This window comes from Eubalaena glacialis, chromosome 8 (assembly GCF_028564815.1).
Source record: "Eubalaena glacialis isolate mEubGla1 chromosome 8, mEubGla1.1.hap2.+ XY, whole genome shotgun sequence".
In the NCBI taxonomy this organism is placed as follows: domain Eukaryota; kingdom Metazoa; phylum Chordata; class Mammalia; order Artiodactyla; family Balaenidae; genus Eubalaena; species Eubalaena glacialis.
In genome coordinates this window covers 16,897,980-16,917,485 of record NC_083723.1, presented here as the reverse complement: position 1 = coordinate 16,917,485, position 19,506 = coordinate 16,897,980, and the positions used below count along the sequence as shown (strand labels likewise).

The window sequence follows — 19,506 nt, the reverse complement described above, 5'->3', positions numbered from 1 at the left end:
AGAGCCTCTCTCTCTAGCTGGGAGCCTCATACAGCTCAACCATCCCCCGGGCAACCTCCCGCTGGAGGACGCCTTCTAGAGCGCGCGTGTTTACACTTTTCCTGGCCGGCGGGGGGGTCGGGGACCGTAGCTCGCGGACTCTGGGGGATTCCAAACCGTTACTCCGCCCGCCGAGGTGGGGCCAGCCCAACGGCCGAGCCTGCGCAGTGTGCCTGGCAGGCTCCAGGGTCCCGGCGCACTACAAGTCCCAGAAGGCAATGCTCCGCGGGGCCGGCAGCCGCCTTACCTGCTGCGAATTAGTCCTACGGATACTACCGGCTTTCCCCCTCCCCCGTTCCCGTCGGTCTCCTCTCCACAGTTAAAGGCTACTTCCTTTAGAAGCACATAAAAGGAAGCCTTAGCAGCCTCCACATTGAAGCTCTCCGCGTATTCGTTCTTTCTTTCTCTGCTCGAATTATGCCTGACTCCCTCACCGGAGTCGGCTAGCGGACGCAAGACAAGGAAGCCTTTGGAGGCCCCAACCCGGGGAACCTGGTCGCACTTCCGCCTCCCAGGCTCCGGAAGGTATCGCGCACGCGCTCCCTGCGACTCCGGCGCGGTTGACTTCCGCTCCCACTGTGCCCTGCGAGCCGAATCATGGATCACACTGGTAAGGAGGCGGAGGCAGTGGGGGTCCTGGTTCCATGCCCCCTGGCCGGCCTGGGACTGGTCGCCCAGCGAGCATAGAGGGTTTACGCTCGCTCTACAGCATTGGGGTGTGGCGGCGAGAAAGAAATCTCACAGACCCCTCCGCGTGTCCGACCAGGGCCTGCTACTTCCTGGCCTACCCTCCGGTGTGGTACCTACAGCCTCGGTACCGGCAACAGCCGTTCCTTCTCTGCTTCTGCCGGTCTCTGAGCCAGGACGGCGGGCGGCGCGGGCTTCGCGGGGAGGAGAGAGCGCCGGCTCCTTTTTTCTTCATTTTGGGTGCTCTGCCCTACGTTATGGGGACTGGCGGGTAGATTCCAATCTCGGAGTCGGGGAAGCCTCATTACGCTGGGAGTCGATGCGCGAGAGTGGGTTGGAGACTTCCTGCTGTCTCAGTCAGCTTTGGGCGGGTGCTGCGGTGGTCACCGCCTGTCGTTTTTGTCTCTCCGGTCTTTCATGGACTAGAGGTGGGAGAAGGGAGTCAGATACGGTTTTCGGAATCATACCGAGAGCAGCTTTTCTGCTTAAGCCCAAAGCATGCCCCGCGCTTCGGCTGTGGTCCTTAACCATCAATCTTGAGCTTAAAATCAAGATAGTCTCATTCCTTTCTCCAAGTAAGAATGGCTTCACTCTTTGTTATGTGTTTTTTTGCTTTTGCTTCTTTGTGGTTTTTGGATATTGAATGAGTGCATTTGGAGTTAGATACTGCTCCATTCAGTTGTATCAGCCATATTACAAGTAGGGGGGGAAAGGCTTTTTCCAGTATTAAGTATTGTTTAGGATTCCTCAGTCATCAACTGTCTACCTAATTTTATATATATATGTATACTTCTATATATAAATACGTTATGTGTGTATGTATACACACACATAGATATATATACATACTCTTCTAGGCTTGGAGATGGAATGGTAAACAAGACGGACTGAGTCCCTCTCTACTTGGAGGTTACGTTCTATTGGGAAAGACAATAAACAAGTTTTTAAAAATACTTAAATGTTTACAAATTATGATGAGTGCTTTGAAGAGGGTAAACGGGTGCTCTGGTAAAGACTATTAGGAGGAAGCTTCAGAGAGGGTGGTCAGGGAAGGTCTTTCTGGAAAAGTAACATTTGTAAGCTGAGATCTGATGGATGAGAAGAATCCAGCGTGGAATAAATCACGAGGAAAGCATTTAGAGCAAGTACAAAGACTCTGAGGGAGGAAAATTTAGAGAAGACCAGTCAGCTGCACCTAGTTAACTAGAGGGAAAGAACCGGAAGATGGGATTGGAAAGGAAGGCAGGAGTCGGGTTGTGCAAGACTTTGAAGTCCATGGTAAAGATTTGAATGTTATGTTAAGTGCAATATGAAGCCATTGAACAGAAGTAGAGGAGGAACGTAATCTCTTTTTAAAAACATAATAGGTTATTTTATGGGGAATGGTGTAAGAGAAGGCAAGAATAATAGAAAATAGAAAATTTAGGAGGTGATTGCGATAGATCAGAAGGGAGGCTTGGCTTAGTGAAGGTGGCTGGTTTAGTGAAAAAGGGAGTGGGCAGATTCAGTGAATCTTCAGGTGATAGAACTCAAACAGGCACTGGTGGATTGGTTTGGAAGCATGTGAGAGAAAGGAAAGGTGCCTAGGGTTCTAGTTTGAGTGGTGTCCATTACTGGAAGACTTGGGAGAAAAACACTTTTTTTTTAAAGAGCAGAGGTGAGAAATTGGAATTTGGGAACAAGATTTTGGACTGCTAAGTAAGAGATGTGTGTTGAGACATACAAGGGGAGATGTCAACTGGAGATCAGAGGGAAGTTTGTTTGGGACTTAGTACCACAAATCACTTAAGGCAGAAGAGAAGAGGGCCTAGAACCAGGCTCTAAGGAACTCTAGTGTTTGGAAATTTTATAGAATCGAAACTCTGGAATTTTGGTGTTAGGGTAGCAAACATGCCACATTAGCAAATGTTTTTCATTTGAGCCTCTTACTGGAATTTTGGGAGTCAAGCAGCTTCCACAGTTTAGAGAATGTTACGTTAGGAAATTGTAATGTGGGTGTGTGTGTATCTCCATATTTATTATCCTAGTTCTCTAAGTTAAAAGTTTGCCTAAGTAAGTAAAAGTCATCTGAACATGAAAATATTCACTAATGAACTGACCACTTAAAAAATTAGTTCCTGCTCAGATATTCCTGCTTAACACCAGCTTCTTTTTTATTCTTTTAGTTAATTTCATTATAGGGCAGTGTCCTTAGTGTTTCATATCAGGAAATGGTATAAAATGCTGTACATTGATTGTGATTACAAAAGATTCCGATTTTCATGAAATTCGTAAATGTGAATTCGGTAATTATTTGAATCACAAATAAAATCATTGGCAAGTGAGGAAATGCCAGTTAGCCAGTGAATTGAAGACATTATGACAGGATAGGCATCTCAAAAGGATGTTTCTAATATCAAAGGATTAATAGAGGCCCTTGGGGAAATGATGAAAACCTCTAATGTTATGCAAAAATGACTGGTTTTGTAATCTTGCTGAAAAAGTCAGTCATAAAATAAAGGCTATCGTGTGGTGTTTTTATAATAGAATTTTGCTGGAAAAATTACCCCAGGAAACTCCTACTTAACACTTGATTCATTCTTTGGCTATTCTAAGAATTAGCACTTAGTTGTAACTATAACCTAAATTTTGTAAAAATATTTCTTGATTCCTTTAATTCAAGATAAAATTCTACACAAATCTTTTAAAAACCTGTATAATATAATATAAAAGTGTTATGCCTTTTTAAAGTGGATTTCACTTTATATGGCCAGTTCTATCCTGAATTCTCACTTTGTGTAATATCCAAAGACTTTTGTTGTTAGGGCTTTATGTTTGTAGTTGTCTTATTCAAAAGGAAATTATGCTGTATGTTTTGATTCTTAATAAAACTCCCAAAACCCTAAGACAAACCCAGAGTGATGTCACTATTAACCGCTGTACTTTGCTTATGAACTTGCAGTCTGAGGCAGGCTGCAAGGTGTTAGAGGGCAGCAGGCTCTGGAAAGCCGTAATAGGCTAAACAAGCCACAGTAGTGACCACAGGTGTCCAGGGTGGTGTGAAAAGGACTTGTAGTAATGAAGTGTTGGTATTTTGATCATTCATCAAGGTGAAACCGTTAAGAGTCCTTTTAATGCCTGAAGGACAGCACTGAACTGTCTACAACAACTTGCTTTTTTTAGTTCATTGGAAAATTAGGAATACCTATTGAGCAAAAAAAAAAAAAAAAAAAAAAAAATTCTGTCTTATCTGTCTTTTTGCTATTACATTGCTTGTAGGTATTTTTACATAAATAAGCAACTAGAGTGAAAGCAGATGAAATACATTATTCAAATTGTTAATACATTTTGTGAAGTGTTGAGAGTTGATCAAGTTGGATTTATCCTAACTTGACTTTAACTATCCATGTTAAAGTTATCCACGTTAGGGCTTCCCTGGTGGCGCAGTGGTTGAGAATCTGCCTGCCAATGCAGGGGACACGGGTTCGAGCCCTGGTCTGGGAAGATCCCACATGCCGCGGAGCAACTAGGCCCGTGAGCCACAACTACTGAGCCTGCGCGTCTGGAGCCTGTGCTCCGCAACAAGAGAGGCCGCGACAGTGAGAGGCCTGCGCACCGCGATGAAGAGCGGCCCCCACTTGCCGCAACTAGAGAAAGCCCTCGCACAGAAACGAAGACCCAACACAGCCATAAAAAAAAAAAAAAAAAAGTTATCCATGTTAAAGTTAAAATCCCTTTTCCATTAATTTTTTTTTTTTGAGGGTTAGCTATTATGAAAGTAATAATAGAAAGTAGACTGAAAGATATTTAAATTAATAATTAAGGACCGATTTTGAATTTTGTTCTGTCCTTCAGAAAGAGTGCAAATCGATGTGAGTTCAACATGTGTCTGTAATTCTAGTACCCTTGGCGATCATTAGTACTAATTAGGATACTACTTCCAAATTTGGCTTTACTGAATTTAATGTGGACAGTTTGGCTATCACTCTGGATTGTACTGTCTAATGCAGTGGCAATTACACAGCCTTGTTCACTAATTGTCATGTTTAAAACATTGCTATTTAAAAAAATTATTTGCATTTCCTATTTTAGGGCATTTCCCTTTCTTCTTTAGTAGGTAAAGGTAAATATTTTCTGGATTGTAATATCTTGTCATGGACTTGAAGAAAAGGTGGCTTTTAATCTTCAAATAGAGTCAGTTCTATGAAATAATGCTCCTATTACTCATGGGATATGAGTGAATTTAATTCATAAGCTAATAACAGACAGGGACGTAGAAAGTTTCAGTTATTTAGGCCAAGTACAGAAAACTTGCATCCTCCTAAACTGTAATTTTCCATTACAGTGGTGACCAAGAATAACACAGTCACATGTATACATCTAGAAATGTTATAGCACAAGTACATTAGTGCGTGTTTTTACTACTAAATGGTGCAATAATTTTTACTATATTCCTGAATGCTTTTTAGAAAAACAATTTTACACTTATTTAATTTTACCATTGTCAGTGTTAGTTTTGTGTTTCCAGTATTATTGATTGTCCTGATATCGATGCAGATTACTAAATTTACTGAGTGTCTACTTTGCATACTTGATGGAGGTAGTGATGGTTTTCTTTCTTTTTGTTCTTCTTCCTTTACTTTTCTTTTTCTTTTTAAAAAAAATCTCTTATAGTTCCAAGACAGAGGTTCTTATCTTAGGCTCATGAAGGGTTTTACGTTTCTGTAAATCCCTCTGGAAAAATGGAAAATTTTTTTGTCCATTTTTTTAGGGAGAGGTTCTGTAACTTTTGTCAACTCTTTAAAGGTTCCATATCTCAAAAAGCATTGCTTTAAGGGTTTGTCCAAAATAGAGAAAATTAGTACTTGAACTTATATAGCATAGTATTTAAAATCAGAAACCAGATATTCAACCCTTGATAATGTGGGGTATGTTGCTTTAGTACCTGTGGCAGAATAATCTTCAAAAAGAAAAACTAAAAGAAATTACAACTTTTTTTCTAACATAGACAATGAGTTACAAGGCACTAATAGTTCTGGATCATTGGGTGGTCTTGATGTTCGAAGACGAATTCCTATAAAGCTCATCTCCAAACAAGGGAACAAAGCCAAAGCTTCACCTCGAACTCCAAGGACTATAAACAGGATGCCTGCAAAGGCTCCAGCTGGTGATGAAGGTAATTTGTTTAAACTAATAGATCCAAAAGTCTTTCTTTTATATCTGATTCCACCAAATAAGCCATGTGATTTTATTTACCTTGAGTCACCTCTTTTTTTATCTTTTATACTCTCTTCCTTCTTCAGTCTTTGACTTCTCATTTTGGCATATTTTACTTTTCTCTCCCTTTATAAATATTTTTGGTTTATTTTCTTGTTGAAAGTAACACTGCTTATTGTTTAAAAAAAAATCTAAACAATATTGCAGAAAACATAATATTGAAAGTAAAATTGTCCCTCTCCCCCCATAATTATTCTCTTCCCAAATAATCCCTGGTATGACTTTTTCATAGTTACTTTATAACTGCTCTTTTTTCATGCAAGATGCATGTGAGATTTTGCCTTCTCAGTACATACAGTTGTATCTCATTTAAGAAAGTAGGTTTAGGTATTTCACTTACGGATATACCATAATTTATTTAACAATTTTAATAATTTTTTGCTGTTAAAAACAATTTTGTAGTAAATATCCTTGTATATGTACCTTAGTATGTATATTTTGTAGAATTTAAACTTTGCATGAATTTGGGCATCTTAGAACTTGGTGGATTTTAGAATTTGTACATTTTAGAATTTGACAGATGTCACCAAATGGCCCTTTAAAAACAGTACATCAGGGCTTCCCTGGTGGCGCAGTGGTTGAGAATCTGCCTGCCAATGCAGGGGACGCGGGTTCGAGCCCTGGTCTGGGAAGATCCCACATGCCGCGGAGCAGCTCGGCCCGTGAGCCACAATTACTGAGCCTGCGCGTCTGGAGCCTGTGCTCGGCAACGAGAGGCCGCGATAGTGAGAGGCCCGCACACCGCGATGAAGAGTGGCCCCCGCACCGCGATGAAGAGTGGCCCCCGCTTGCCACAACTAGAGAAAGCCCTCGCACAGAAACGAAGACCCAACACAGCCATACATACATACATACATACATAAAAAGAATGTAAACAGACAAGAATAGCATTAAAAAAAAAACAAACAAAAAAACAGTACATCACTTTATACTCCCACACCAATATTGGTACTATTAACTTTTACAAATTTTTGTTCTGATACACATTTCTTTAATTATGAGTGGGATTGTATATCTTTTCATAGTACTGGTCATTTCTTTTGCCTAGGATCTACCTGTTCATTTCCTTTTCCCATTTTTTTTTCTGTTTGATTGTTTGTCTCTTGATTTTTATGAGTTCTTTCTTTGTAAATTAATACAATTGTCATATATTGTATATATTCTCCATTTGTCTTTTGAGTTTTATATATAAAATTTTTATTGTAGAAAAGCTTGACGATTCTATGTAGTCAGATATCCAGTCTTTTCTAGTGTGACTTCTGGGTTTTTTGTCATCGTTAGAAAGGCCTTTCCCCATTTCGTGAGTATAAAACAGTTTTCCCATCTTACCCTTTAGTACAGGGTCAGCAAACTATGGCCTATTGGCCAAATCCAGTCCTGTTTTTTATTGGGACACATCCATGCCCATGGCTGCTTTTCACACTATATTGGCATAGTTGAGTAATTTCAGGTATGGCCTACAGAGCCTAAAATATTTACTTAACTGGCCTTTAAGCAGAAAAAGTTTGCTGACCCCTGCTTTGGAACTTTTATAGATATGTATTTGGGTATTCAAACAAAAAGGGGGTATGGGCTTGAAGTGGAAGGGAATGAAGAGATAACTGAGGAGAAAAGGATAGAAAGGGGATTTTAGCTTTTTTGCATTGTTTTACTGTTACACAACAATTTATTTATACATTACTGTGTAGTTTTAAAAAAGTATTTAAAAACCAAAAAGGCCAAAGCGGGGGTACACTAGGTTATTGATAGAGCAGCAGCAGCTGGTATGTTATCTATACAAATATGTATATAGCTTCATGATGGGAGTACAAGTTGAACTACTCTGAAAAATGATAATGTGCTCCTAACTTTCTTGGCTGTTGTTCTGCTCAATAATTTTTTGAGTTTTAGATAAGTAGAAAAGTTAACTTTCCTTATTTTGAGTTTTAGATGACAGCAGCTTTTATAAGGTATAAATGGACCATATAAGAACCTAGGGTCACTCAGATGTAACTTATAAGAACTCTACATTTGTGTTGGAGATAATTAGATAGCAGTACACTGGTATGTATGTCTGTATCAGGTTAAAAAAATTCTTGCATCTATGCGTGTGTGTCTATCTCTGTTTGTGTCTGTGTGTCTGTATGCAGATGCTGTAATGTAGCCATGTGGGTAAAGTTAAAACTTCTGTGCTTTGGGTACTCTGTTTACCAGTTCTAGGGCCAAAAGAGTCGTGAGAAGCCTGGCACCTTGGAGGGATAGATTTGTCTTCTCAGCTTTACTTTAGGTAATTGGATTCTACCTAGAATCCCCATAAGACTGTTTGCTGGTTTTCTTTCCTTTTGTATGAGATGAGAGGATTACCATCAACTTTTTAATTAGGCCAGAGAAATTGAAATTGAGCCCATTTGATCTTCATATTGTTTTAAGTTTATTGATATTGATATATGCAGTGTAGGGGAGGATACTTGTAAGTAGATATGATATAAATTCTGCTGTTTGCGTGATTAACCAGGGAGAGGTTTCAATGGAAAGGATGAAGTATGAATATGTTGGATGTTTCTAAAATCAGGCTCAGTTTAAAGCTGAAGAAGAGGATACCTAATTTACTAAGTCGTAAGAAGGAAGTCTGCAGAATTCTTTATGTTTTCATTAATCCTTTGGCAATAATATCAGTTTCTTACAGCATAATACCACTTTTATAGATAGATCAGAATAAATGGTGATAAGTATCTTTTATTTGTGTAATAATCATGATGATGATAATTAGTAGTTTTATACTAGAAATAGTTTGGTGAATTAATAAGAGCACTTGAATGGGAGTGAAGAGATCTGAGATCTTTTCCTAGCTCTGCCACTCCACTGATCTTCTCTGGGTTGAGTTATTATGATCTCCAATACTGCAGTATTCTCAGTCATGAGAGTTAGACTACATGATTGCCAAGATCATTTCTAGATGGTGCTTTAAACTAGAGTTGATTATCTTGTTCTTAGAAGAGCTTTGAAAGGTGTCAGTGAATAGGTCTGTTTGACCATGTACATGTACTTCCAAAATGAAATTGAGATGTGAAAAGTTAATAGGTAACACTTTCTTCTCTCAGAAGGATTTGATTATAATGAAGAAGAACGGTATGACTGTAAAGGGGGCGAACTGTTTGGAAATCAGCGAAGATTTCCTGGACACCTTTTTTGGGACTTTCAGGTATAACTAAAAATAAAAAATTTTATTAGAACAATAAAATATTTTAAATACTTTATTAGAACAATTCAGACTACATAAAGAATGGTATGAACTTTTATTATAGTTATATCTTTCAGTACTCATAAATCATTTGTTTATTAATGCCCTATTTCACTGTTTTGAAAGATAATCTGAAGTAATTTTTAGTAAAGTCAAGTAAAATCAATAACCATTAACACTGTTTAAGGGAATAAACCCCCAAGACTGATGGTGGCCCAACTAATGTGGTATATGTGGGGATTATACCAAGAAACCTTTATTTCTAATTGTTTTAATAACTTTTATAAAATACTAACCAATTCATTGTGTAAATTATGGACATAAGTTTTAGAAATGCTTAAGGAAAATTTAATTATATCATTTCAACAGATAAACATCTTAGGTGAAAAGGATGATACACCAGTTCATTTCTGTGACAAATGTGGATTGCCTATTAAAATCTATGGGCGAATGGTAAGTATAAATTAAATTCTGATTTTGTAAATTAAATATTTGTGTAGAGGTAGGATTCTGAAATTTAAGTAGATAGATTTATTGCTGTTTAGTGATTAAGTTTATATCATTTTAAATAAGTGTAAAATAGCTAGGGGAAATTTGGGAATGATATGCATTTAATAGAATTATCTTGACAAATTCTTTAATTGCTTGTAAAATATTAATTACGGAAACTAATGCTGAAAACTAAATAATTTCCTTGGACTGTTTGATACCTGTTTACATTAATTCTAGTTTATTAGGGAAAAGTGATTTTTTTTCCCTTGTTAACAATAAAATCAGTTATTCATTTCTGAAGGCTATAATTTTTAATATAAAACTGAATTAATAAAGATTATTTATGATTTCTGAGAATTGAATTCTAAACGTTAAAAAAAAAACAGCCCTAACTGTAATTTAATAGTAATTTTGACATATAAAAAGATAGTTTAACATTTTTGTTGGAAAAAAATTTGAATTCAGTGATATATCTGTGATGGTGGAGGGTGTGGATTATGCACTGTTGCTTTGCTACATAACACAGCTAAATAATGGTAATGGCCTCTGAGTTTTAAAGTGGTGTAACATCATTTTACTGTGTCCTTCTGATTTATTTTTAAATATTTGTAAGTTCATTAACTTAAGACTACCAGGGAAGAAGGCTACTTATATTACATTAGAAGATATTTGTTCTTTTCCTGCCTTGGAATACTTTCAGGAGATACAGGATTAGATTAAACATTATGCAGTATTCTTCAGGAGCTTTTAACCTGTAGGGACCATGAATGTGTAAGCAAATATGCATGTATATGTTTTTTGAGGAAAGGGCCAAAGTTTTCATCACATTCTCACAAAGAGCTTTGTGACTGAAAGAGGTTAACTGTTGCTTTTATGTAATTGGTACTTAATAAATGTTCATTTTGACAAAACAGTTCTCAAGTGCCTTTTATGTCTAGGTCACTGTGCTGTTTTTTTTTTTTATGGAAGTATTTTAACTTGTTCTAGTATGCTTAACTGTAACATGTCTCTGTTCACAGATTCCATGCAAGCATGTTTTTTGCTATGACTGTGCTATTTTACACGAAAAAAAGGGAGATAAGATGTGTCCAGGGTAAGATCATCATTAAATTTTTAAATAATAAAGTTTGTGATATAATGATTTATAATCTAGGTTAAAGGTCAGGGTGTGCTATAGACCGGTGGCAGGATATCAAATGTGTAGACATGGCTCATGTTTCTCTGTGAGCCTAGAGTTGGCCTTAGCCTTCTCCTTAAGATAGGGCTAATTAGCTATTATCAATCAATTCAAATTGGCCAAAATAACAAGTATATTTGCCATCACAAAGTTAGCGTTATAAACCAAAAATAGTTATTTTCTTGTTTTAATGGGACGCTAGAGAGGTAGTATCACGTAGTGATTGAGAGCAAAGACTCTCGAATTAGAATTCCTGGATTCAAATCTCTATTTTCTTATTTATTAGCTGTGTGACATAGGTGATTTCTTCATCTGTAAAATGGAGCTTATAATAGTACTTACCTCCCTGGGTTATTATTAGAAGTAAATGAGTTAATACATATATAGTACGTAGCATATAGCAAGTACTATGTAAGTATAAGCTCTTATTTATTACCTTCAAATCTGATTATTATGTCTTGAGTATATCTTAAAACACCATCATGTTCTAAGATAGACTCAGACAAGTTATGACAATCTAGAGGTGTTGGTTGATAGTGATCTATTTGGGGATGGTCTTGAAGGATCCAGAATAAACTATGAATTTTTATATCAATTTAGAACCCCTGATAGAAGGTTTGAGGAAAGCTTTGAGAGAAACTTCTTTGGAACAACTGTAGGCTTCCTAGATTCCTTATAACCTATGTCAGAACCTATCCCAAGGGTTATAGTATTAGTTGATAGCAAAGCTATGGACAATTGTTAGGGATAATTTTCTTTTATGGTGTAGGAAGATTGGCATCACTGAGAGAGAATGGATGATTCATTGACAAACCAGTGCCAACTAATTCTCTTGGCATATTTTTATTAGCCCTTTAAAGTCACAGATTATAAAATTTATAGTGTGAGTTTAAAGAGTATTTCCTTCCTAGAATTATAATTCAGAAGAGTTATGAAATTAAAAATGCATATTCACTGTTTGCCTTATTTTCTGTAATGCCTGATTTTCCAACACGGTGTACATCCACTGTATAGTAAATTTGACTGCCTCATTGGGATAAGGGATTTTGGATGTTGTAAAACACCATGTAGAGGACATCAAAAGGTTTTCTCTTTTATGTAAGTGTTCTAATGTTAATATTTAAAAGGGAATTTAGTTTTCAGGGTATTCAGTGTAACTCCGGTAAGCATCTCACTGGTTGGCCCTTAGGTATATCAGAGCATAAGCCTATCTGGATTAACAGACCCAGGTTAGAAAGTGAAGAAATGGCAATCCAAATTAATGTAAATACTATATACTAATGCTTAAACATCACCCAAAAGAAGTGCCTCACATCCCGTTAACTGTGGTGATATTTCAGAGCTTACAGCAAGTTAGAAGCAAAAAGTAAGAAGTGTGCCAAATGGCCACTAAAGGGACGCCTCCTAGTATCAAGAAGGAGTACCAGCCTTCAGTGAGGAAGGAAAAACAGACACCACTCAAAATCAAGAATATAGAGCCATGTAATATAGTGTCATATGACCTGACACACGTATTTAATGATAACAGCTTATACATGTATAGTGCTTAACTAGTCATTAAGTCCTGTCATTTTCACTGTTTCGTTGATGTTATAGATACTCCTTTAAGTAGGGTGAAGTAGATATAAAAACACTGTGAGTTAGGTTAGATGTTTGAACCCCATTTTACAGATAAAGAAACAAAGTTTAAATGACTTCACTGAGATCTCGGAGCCAGTACTAGATCCCAGTTCCAATTCCTAGCTCGGTCCTCTTTCTGCTATTTCAAGAAGACTCTAAAGGCAAGAGTGGATTAAAAATAGTGAATGAAGAATAGTTACAATTTGACCCTGACTCATTAAGAAAATATTGAGTTAAATTTAGTGGTTATAATTTAGAGAAGCAGGAGTGTGTAATACTTTGTAGTAGTAAATTTGTCTGACAGTTCAGAAAGACCCCTTCTTGAAGGGACTCTTGGTGTTCAGGGTTTGAATTTAATTTGTTTATGTTGTTTAATGTTAAGAACCTTGATGATTAGGATGATCCTATTTATTTTTGTAGTTCTTACAGTTCTTCCACTTGGTGTCTTCCACTTAGTATTATTTGCGCAGAAAATAATACTCAATAAATACGGTACAAGTTTGAATTCCATGATTGTGACAGATGCTTTGGTTTGCCCTTCCTGGATTTTTCTTTGCAAATGGATGCAAAGCATAGAATTGTTTGAGAAAATCAGATAAATTCTAGGTCTTGGGAAGAAAAGGTCTTTTCTTAAAACATACTCTGTTTGATAAACACTTTGAATTTTTTTCTTAAGCGTTCTGATGTTGAAAGAAATGCTGATGCTTAATAGCGAACAGACCACAAAGTGGAAAAGATTAAAGGTTCACTTGCAGTAACTATAACTTGTAATTGTGAACTTCTGTAGTATTTTCCATAACAAAATTTAAAAGTAGTCATATCTGTGAAATTAAGTGCATTATTTTTATAGTCTGTTTTTAGTAAATCAAACTTTTTTCCCCTTCTAATTTAGCTGTAGTGATCCTGTGCAGCGAATTGAGCAGTGTACACGAGGTTCTCTCTTCATGTGTAGCATTGTTCAAGGGTGCAAGAGAACATACTTGTCCCAGAGAGACTTACAGGCTCATATCAACCACCGCCATATGAGAGCTGGAAAACCTGTTACCCGTGCTTCACTTGAAAATGTTCATCCTCCTATTGCCCCACCACCAGCTGAAATCCCCGATCGTTTTATAATGCCGCCAGACAAGCACCATATGAGCCATATTCCGCCAAAGCAGCACATCATGATGCCACCACCTCCTTTGCAACATGTGCCCCACGAGCACTATAATCAGCCACATGAGGATATTCGTGCTCCTCCAGCAGAATTGTCCATGGCTCCACCTCCACCTCGCTCGGTCAGTCAGGAAACCTTTCGTATTTCAACAAGAAAACACAGCAATTTAATAACTGTCCCTATTCAGGATGACTCAAATTCAGGTGCTAGAGAACCACCACCTCCTGCCCCAGCACCTGCTCACCATCATCCTGAATATCAGGGTCAACCAGTGGTCTCTCACCCTCATCATATTATGCCTCCACAGCAACATTACGCACCACCCCCACCTCCTCCACCACCAATAAGCCATCCAATGCCACATCCTCCCCAGGCCGCAGGTACTCCTCACCTGGTGTATAGCCAAGCTCCACCTCCACCAATGACCTCTGCTCCACCACCAATTACCCCTCCCCCTGGACATATTATTGCCCAGATGCCACCTTATATGAATCATCCTCCTCCAGGACCTCCCCCCCCTCAACATGGTGGTCCACCTGTAACTGCACCCCCTCCTCACCATTATAATCCTAACTCTTTACCCCAGTTCACTGAAGATCAAGGAACTCTGAGCCCTCCATTTACACAGCCAGGGGGAATGAGTCCTGGTATATGGCCTGCACCGAGAGGGCCGCCTCCTCCTCCACGAATGCAGGGTCCGCCTTCTCAAACCCCACTTCCTGGACCACATCATCCAGATCAGACAAGATATAGACCGTATTACCAATGATAATAGTATTTTGAACTGAAGATATGATGAGGAAACAAACTTATGTATAGTCAATCTTTTAATTAAGCTTTGACTGTTTGGGGAAGGGAAAGCGCCTCTTACTGAGGTGGCTGTAAAACACTTAGGGTCTTGTCTCTTAAAATGGTTTTGAATCTTGACCTTAGGAGTGATTTCAAGTACTATATTGTAGTGCAGATAAGTGGCTCAGTTGAGCACAACTATATTTTAACAACTTTCTTCCCCTAGTGTGGTAAATTGACCCAGAGGTGACCATTTGTAAAAAATTTGAAAAAATTTTTTCGTCGTTCCACTTTCAAAAGTATTGCTTTTGTTAAACCCAATGTTTAGTTTTTCTTGTGATACATTTTGTTAACCTGTGTAAAAGGATTAAATTTCAATATGGTTGTAAAAATGCTATTTTTATGTGAATTTAAGTGCAGCCACATACTGTTTTTTAAACCATATGTTTTACCACTAATTTCCCAAAGTTATAATAAAATCCTAAAAGTAAAAATCTACTAGAATTTACTGTAAGGCAGACTGTTAAATGGTAGGAAATGATTTCACATGTTAGGCACTGAAATTTTGAAGTATATTAGGTGTATAATGCACTTCACTTGGATGCCTTTTCATTTGTAGGCAGCCTCAGGAACACCAAAATACATTGGAATTCCAGTACTAAGAAATGTTTATGTTTGTAATATTGAAAGGCAGTGTTCGTTACTTGGAAAGTTACGGCCAAAGTAATCAACTGTAGGCTCCAAGCTGTTGGGGATGCTGGTACCCGTTAATGCTTTTTACTGAATGGTTGGAATCACATGATGCACCACACTGATTAATCTTAAGTAACGTTATTTTATAGAACTGTTTAAATGGTGTGCTTTAGATGAAGTGTATTCCTCTCTACTCATTGTCTTAAACTAAATATTTAGGGCTGAATAGGCTTTATGTAATTCCTCATTTCATGGTAGAATTTGATCCCGTGCTTAAGTGGGTTCTTGTTTATTGGGTTTTAAACTATAATTTGAATGCCGTGGAGGAATTTGAATACTGTATTAATGAAGGACATTCTTGTAATCACATACTTGTGTTGCTCAGGTTTCATTACTGTGTGATAAGGTTTTTTCTCTAACTTGACATTTAAAAACTATTAATGATTTCCTGTTTCTTTTATTGGTTAAGCATCTAAAACTTGGGAAGTTTTAGCTTGGAGTCAGCAGTGAAGACTACCAGATGATTTTGTATTGGAGAAAAGAAAAGTAATCTAAATTGTGAATTTCAGTGCTTTATAAGGTGTCTTCGGAGTCAGCTTTTGCATTATAGGGGCTTCTTACAGTCCAGCTGAGATGACCACTTACAGTTTATACAGAACTCATATGTATAAATCAACACTCTTAGGATATTACTATGTATCCTTTGAATAAACCCCTGTGAAGTACTTCCTCCCCCCTAAAATGGTGCATAACTTATAAACATGAAATGTGTAGTATGCAGATGCCATTTATTAAATAGTTTGTAGTGTATAAATTTAGAACATTTCTTTTTGACAAAGGGTGAACTGATTGCTAATTTACCATTTAATTCTGTCAGGAACAGGCAAAACAACTTCTCATCTTGGATAATCAGATGCAAAGTCATCTATGAACTTAGAGCTGAAGTTAGAAATTATATAAATGGCCCTTTCAACCTTGACCAGCTGAAAATAACTAATACACTTTTTTTTTAAGTGAAAGTACGTGATTTTTCACACCTAGCAATTCGAGAGTCCAGTTGTTAATGCAATATTTCTAGTGAGAAATTGTTATTAGAAGCATGGGAGTGAAATAGTATGAAATGGTGGTGAGTGCGTCTATCATATTACTGTAGGTACTTGGACTGTGCAAACTTGATTCCGTTTCATGGCCCTATTTAGGAGCTGTTAAAATACTCTTGTTGAAAATCCAGGACCATTTTTTGGATTCATGTAATAGGAAATAGCCGAATTCACTTTAAAGCTTCTCAACTATTTATGAAGAGCTCACCTGTTTTAATGAAATTCACTAGAATTGAATGTGGCATGAAACCACTTAGCCTATGTATTGGACAAAAAAATTAATATCATGATAAAATTCCACATGTTAAGAGAATTCTTGTAGGCTTTTAAAAAATGATTTCTTTTTGGTTAGGTTTAAGAAATATGTGTTATGCAGGAAGGCAGATCACATGAAATGTGTTGTAGCAGACAATTTTTTAAAATGGTGTTAGACTTGAATTCATCCAGTTATTGTTTGAATGAGGGTGGGTGGGTAGAAGGATAACAAAATTACTGTTAGTGTTTCTTTCCTTAAGGAAAAAGATGTGAATCCCAGCCTTATTTCAGGGAAGCCTTTGAAGCTATGATGGACATAAGTCTAAATTAAATGTATGTATATTTCATTATATTGCTCTTAAGACTACTGAGGTGGCAGTTTAATTCTTAAAAACAATAAAATGAAAGCATAAATACTATTTTGCCTAGATGAATTTTTACCTAATGATGACACATTTGGGAGAATGCAGAGTTTTTCATGTTGATACAGCTTTTACAGTAAAATAGATTCACGTTTTTGGAGATTGAAACCAGCAAGTTGAACGTTAATATTTCTAAAGTATGATTGTTCAGAGTATTCTATAGTATTTTGGGGAAATATCAGTTGCAAAGACTAAGAAACTACTTAATATCCATCTTGCCCTGTAAAAACCACTTGCTCAAGTTATCGTATAAATACTACCACTGAAATATAAATGTAAAAGATAATTTGACCATATTTTTAAACTCAAAATAGGTGACTTTATGAAGTATACAGAGCTGCTTTACGCTTTGTTCTTACTAACATACTGGAAGAGTAGCTTTCATACATCTTTTTGGAAAAACTGTATAGACATATCGTAACATTCTTGAAAAAGCGTTACAAGTACGTGGAAAAACCTCACAAGTACCTGAAACAAAAATAAACTTTTCTGACTATTAGATCAGCCATCAAATTGGTATATTGATGTTAGCTGAGGTTTGACATAATCATACTATATTCTGACTGAAGTGGATTTATTTTTCTTCACTGGTTTTTGTAAGTGTAATCTGTTCAATTGTGGCCTAGACCAAGCAGACTTTACTTATTACAATATATGCACAACCTAATAAAGCAATATTGGATATACTAGGTTTAAAGGGGAAAGAGAGGTAAGCCAGTTAAAATACTTGGTAATGATACTAATAAAAACATTTGAATTTTCAAACATTTTTTGTTTTGATTCATGCCCCTTCAGTTTTCCATCTTTGAGGGAAAAAGTATTAAGGCAGAATTTTTAAAGCAACATTTTAGTATCAAACTTTAATTTTCTCATCTCCCTTAGAATTTGAATTTTTAGGCATTACAGAATCACAGGATTTAAATGAACAATGGTGGGTCATGGGTTTAGCTCTAACACTTGGGTGGAACCATGTCTTTTTAAAAATCTACCATTTTGAAATGTTAATCTATGTCCTGAGAATGTCTCATTGCTATTCCAAGTAGTTGTTAGCACCAACTTTCATATTGTATTTAAGCCCATTCCTATTAATCTACATTTAAAATTGTTCTCCCTTTGTCTTCCTTCAGATTGAAAAATCTTGCTCCCTTTACTTTTACTTTACTTTCCTTCCTATGTGTTACTTTCAAAATCTTTAATTTTTTTGTTTTAAAATTTGCACTCATTTCAATTATACAAGCAGTAAGTCTTTTGGGAGAAATATGTCGTGTTACAAATAAAGATCCCCTTGACCACTACCACAATTAACATTTCCCTTCCAGAGATAACTCATGTTATAACTTTGGTGTGTGAATTGTTTTAGTTGCAGAGCTGACAACTAGGTAATAGGCTCCATCCTCTGGTTAAGCACCCTAATCCATGGTAAATGTAGTATTTCATGGCCTATACTCAAATAGGTACTGAGCACCTACCATGTGAGATATAAAGATTCATTTATATGCTAGATGCCATTTTTAAAAAATTTTTATTTTATATTGGAGTATCGTTGATTAACAATGTTGTGTTAGTTTCGGATGTACAGCAAAGTGATTCAGTTATACATATATCTATTCATTTTCAAATTCTTTTCCCATTTAGGTTATTACAGAATGTTGAGCGGAGTTCCCTGTGCTATACAGTAGGTCCTTGTTGGTTATCTATTTTAAATATAGCAGTGTGTACGTGTCAGTCCCAAACTCCCAATCTGTCCTTCCCCCCACCCTTCCTCCCTGGTAACCAAAAGTTCGTTCTCTGTGAGTCTGTTTCTGTTATGTAAATAAGTTCATTTGTATTAATTTTTTTTAGATTCTGCATATAAGCAATATCATGATATTTGGCTAGACACCATTCTAATCACTTTGGATGCACAAGTCTTTAGAGACATGACCATAAATTTTGTTAAATTATGTAACATGTTAGAAGTGTGATAAAATCCTAGAGAATAAAGGGAAAGTAAGGATAATGGGGTGTTGGTAGGTTTGCAGTTTTAAATAGAGCAGTCTGGGTAGAATTCATTGAAAAGATGACATTTGAGCAAAGATTTGAAGTAGGTGACAGTTAGCCACGTATATTATGTGGGGAAGAACTTTCCAAGCAGAGGACACGGTCTGTAAAGGCCTTAAAGAGGGGGTTGCACCTGGCGTATTTGAGAAATAGCAAGGAGATTGGAATGGAATGAGTGAGTAGTAAGAGGAGGTCAGAGAGGTAATGACAGCAGGAACGGGGAGATCACAGGCTTCCTAGGCCATTGTAAAGATTTTGACCTTACTCTGACATGGAAAACCATTGTGGGGTTCTGAGCAAAGGAGTGGAATGATCTGGTTCTTTTAAAAGGATTATTCTGGCTGTGTGTTGAGAACAGATGAGGGAAGCAGAGATTGGAAGGCCAGTCAGAAGGCTGTTTTAATCATTTTCACAAGAGATGATGGTGGTGACATAAGTATCAAGAAGTGGGTGAGGGACTTTCCTGGTGGTCCAGTGGGTAAGACTCCACGCTCCCAATGCAGGGGGCCCAGGTTCGATCCCCGGTCGGAGAACTAGAACCCACATGCATGCCGCAA

General features: G+C 37.2%; 1 protein-coding gene across 2 annotated transcripts; it reads left to right on the top strand.

Annotated features, from left to right (window-relative positions):
• Positions 1-617: 617 nt before the first annotated feature.
• On the top strand, positions 618-14,773 carry CBLL1 (Cbl proto-oncogene like 1). Of its 2 annotated transcripts, none has more exons than XM_061197594.1 (6): positions 618-649; positions 5,714-5,881; positions 9,066-9,163; positions 9,572-9,655; positions 10,714-10,787; positions 13,384-14,773. In XM_061197594.1, the coding sequence occupies exons 1-6, from the start codon at positions 637-639 to the stop codon at positions 14,417-14,419; spliced, it is 1,473 nt and encodes a 490-aa protein (XP_061053577.1). In that variant the 5' UTR covers positions 618-636; the 3' UTR covers positions 14,420-14,773. The 2 variants fall into 2 exon arrangements, with proteins under 2 accessions (XP_061053577.1, XP_061053576.1); XM_061197593.1 differs by having other exon boundaries at positions 9,063-9,163.
• The last annotated feature ends 4,733 nt before the right edge of the window (positions 14,774-19,506 follow it).

Bases quoted from the DNA above. Each gene is read 5' to 3' on its own strand.
- CBLL1 (XM_061197593.1), top strand. The intron at 9,164-9,571 runs GTATAACTAAAA...TCATTTCAACAG, and splicing joins ACCTTTTTTGGGACTTTCAG to ATAAACATCTTAGGTGAAAA. The intron at 9,656-10,713 runs GTAAGTATAAAT...CTCTGTTCACAG, and splicing joins TTAAAATCTATGGGCGAATG to ATTCCATGCAAGCATGTTTT.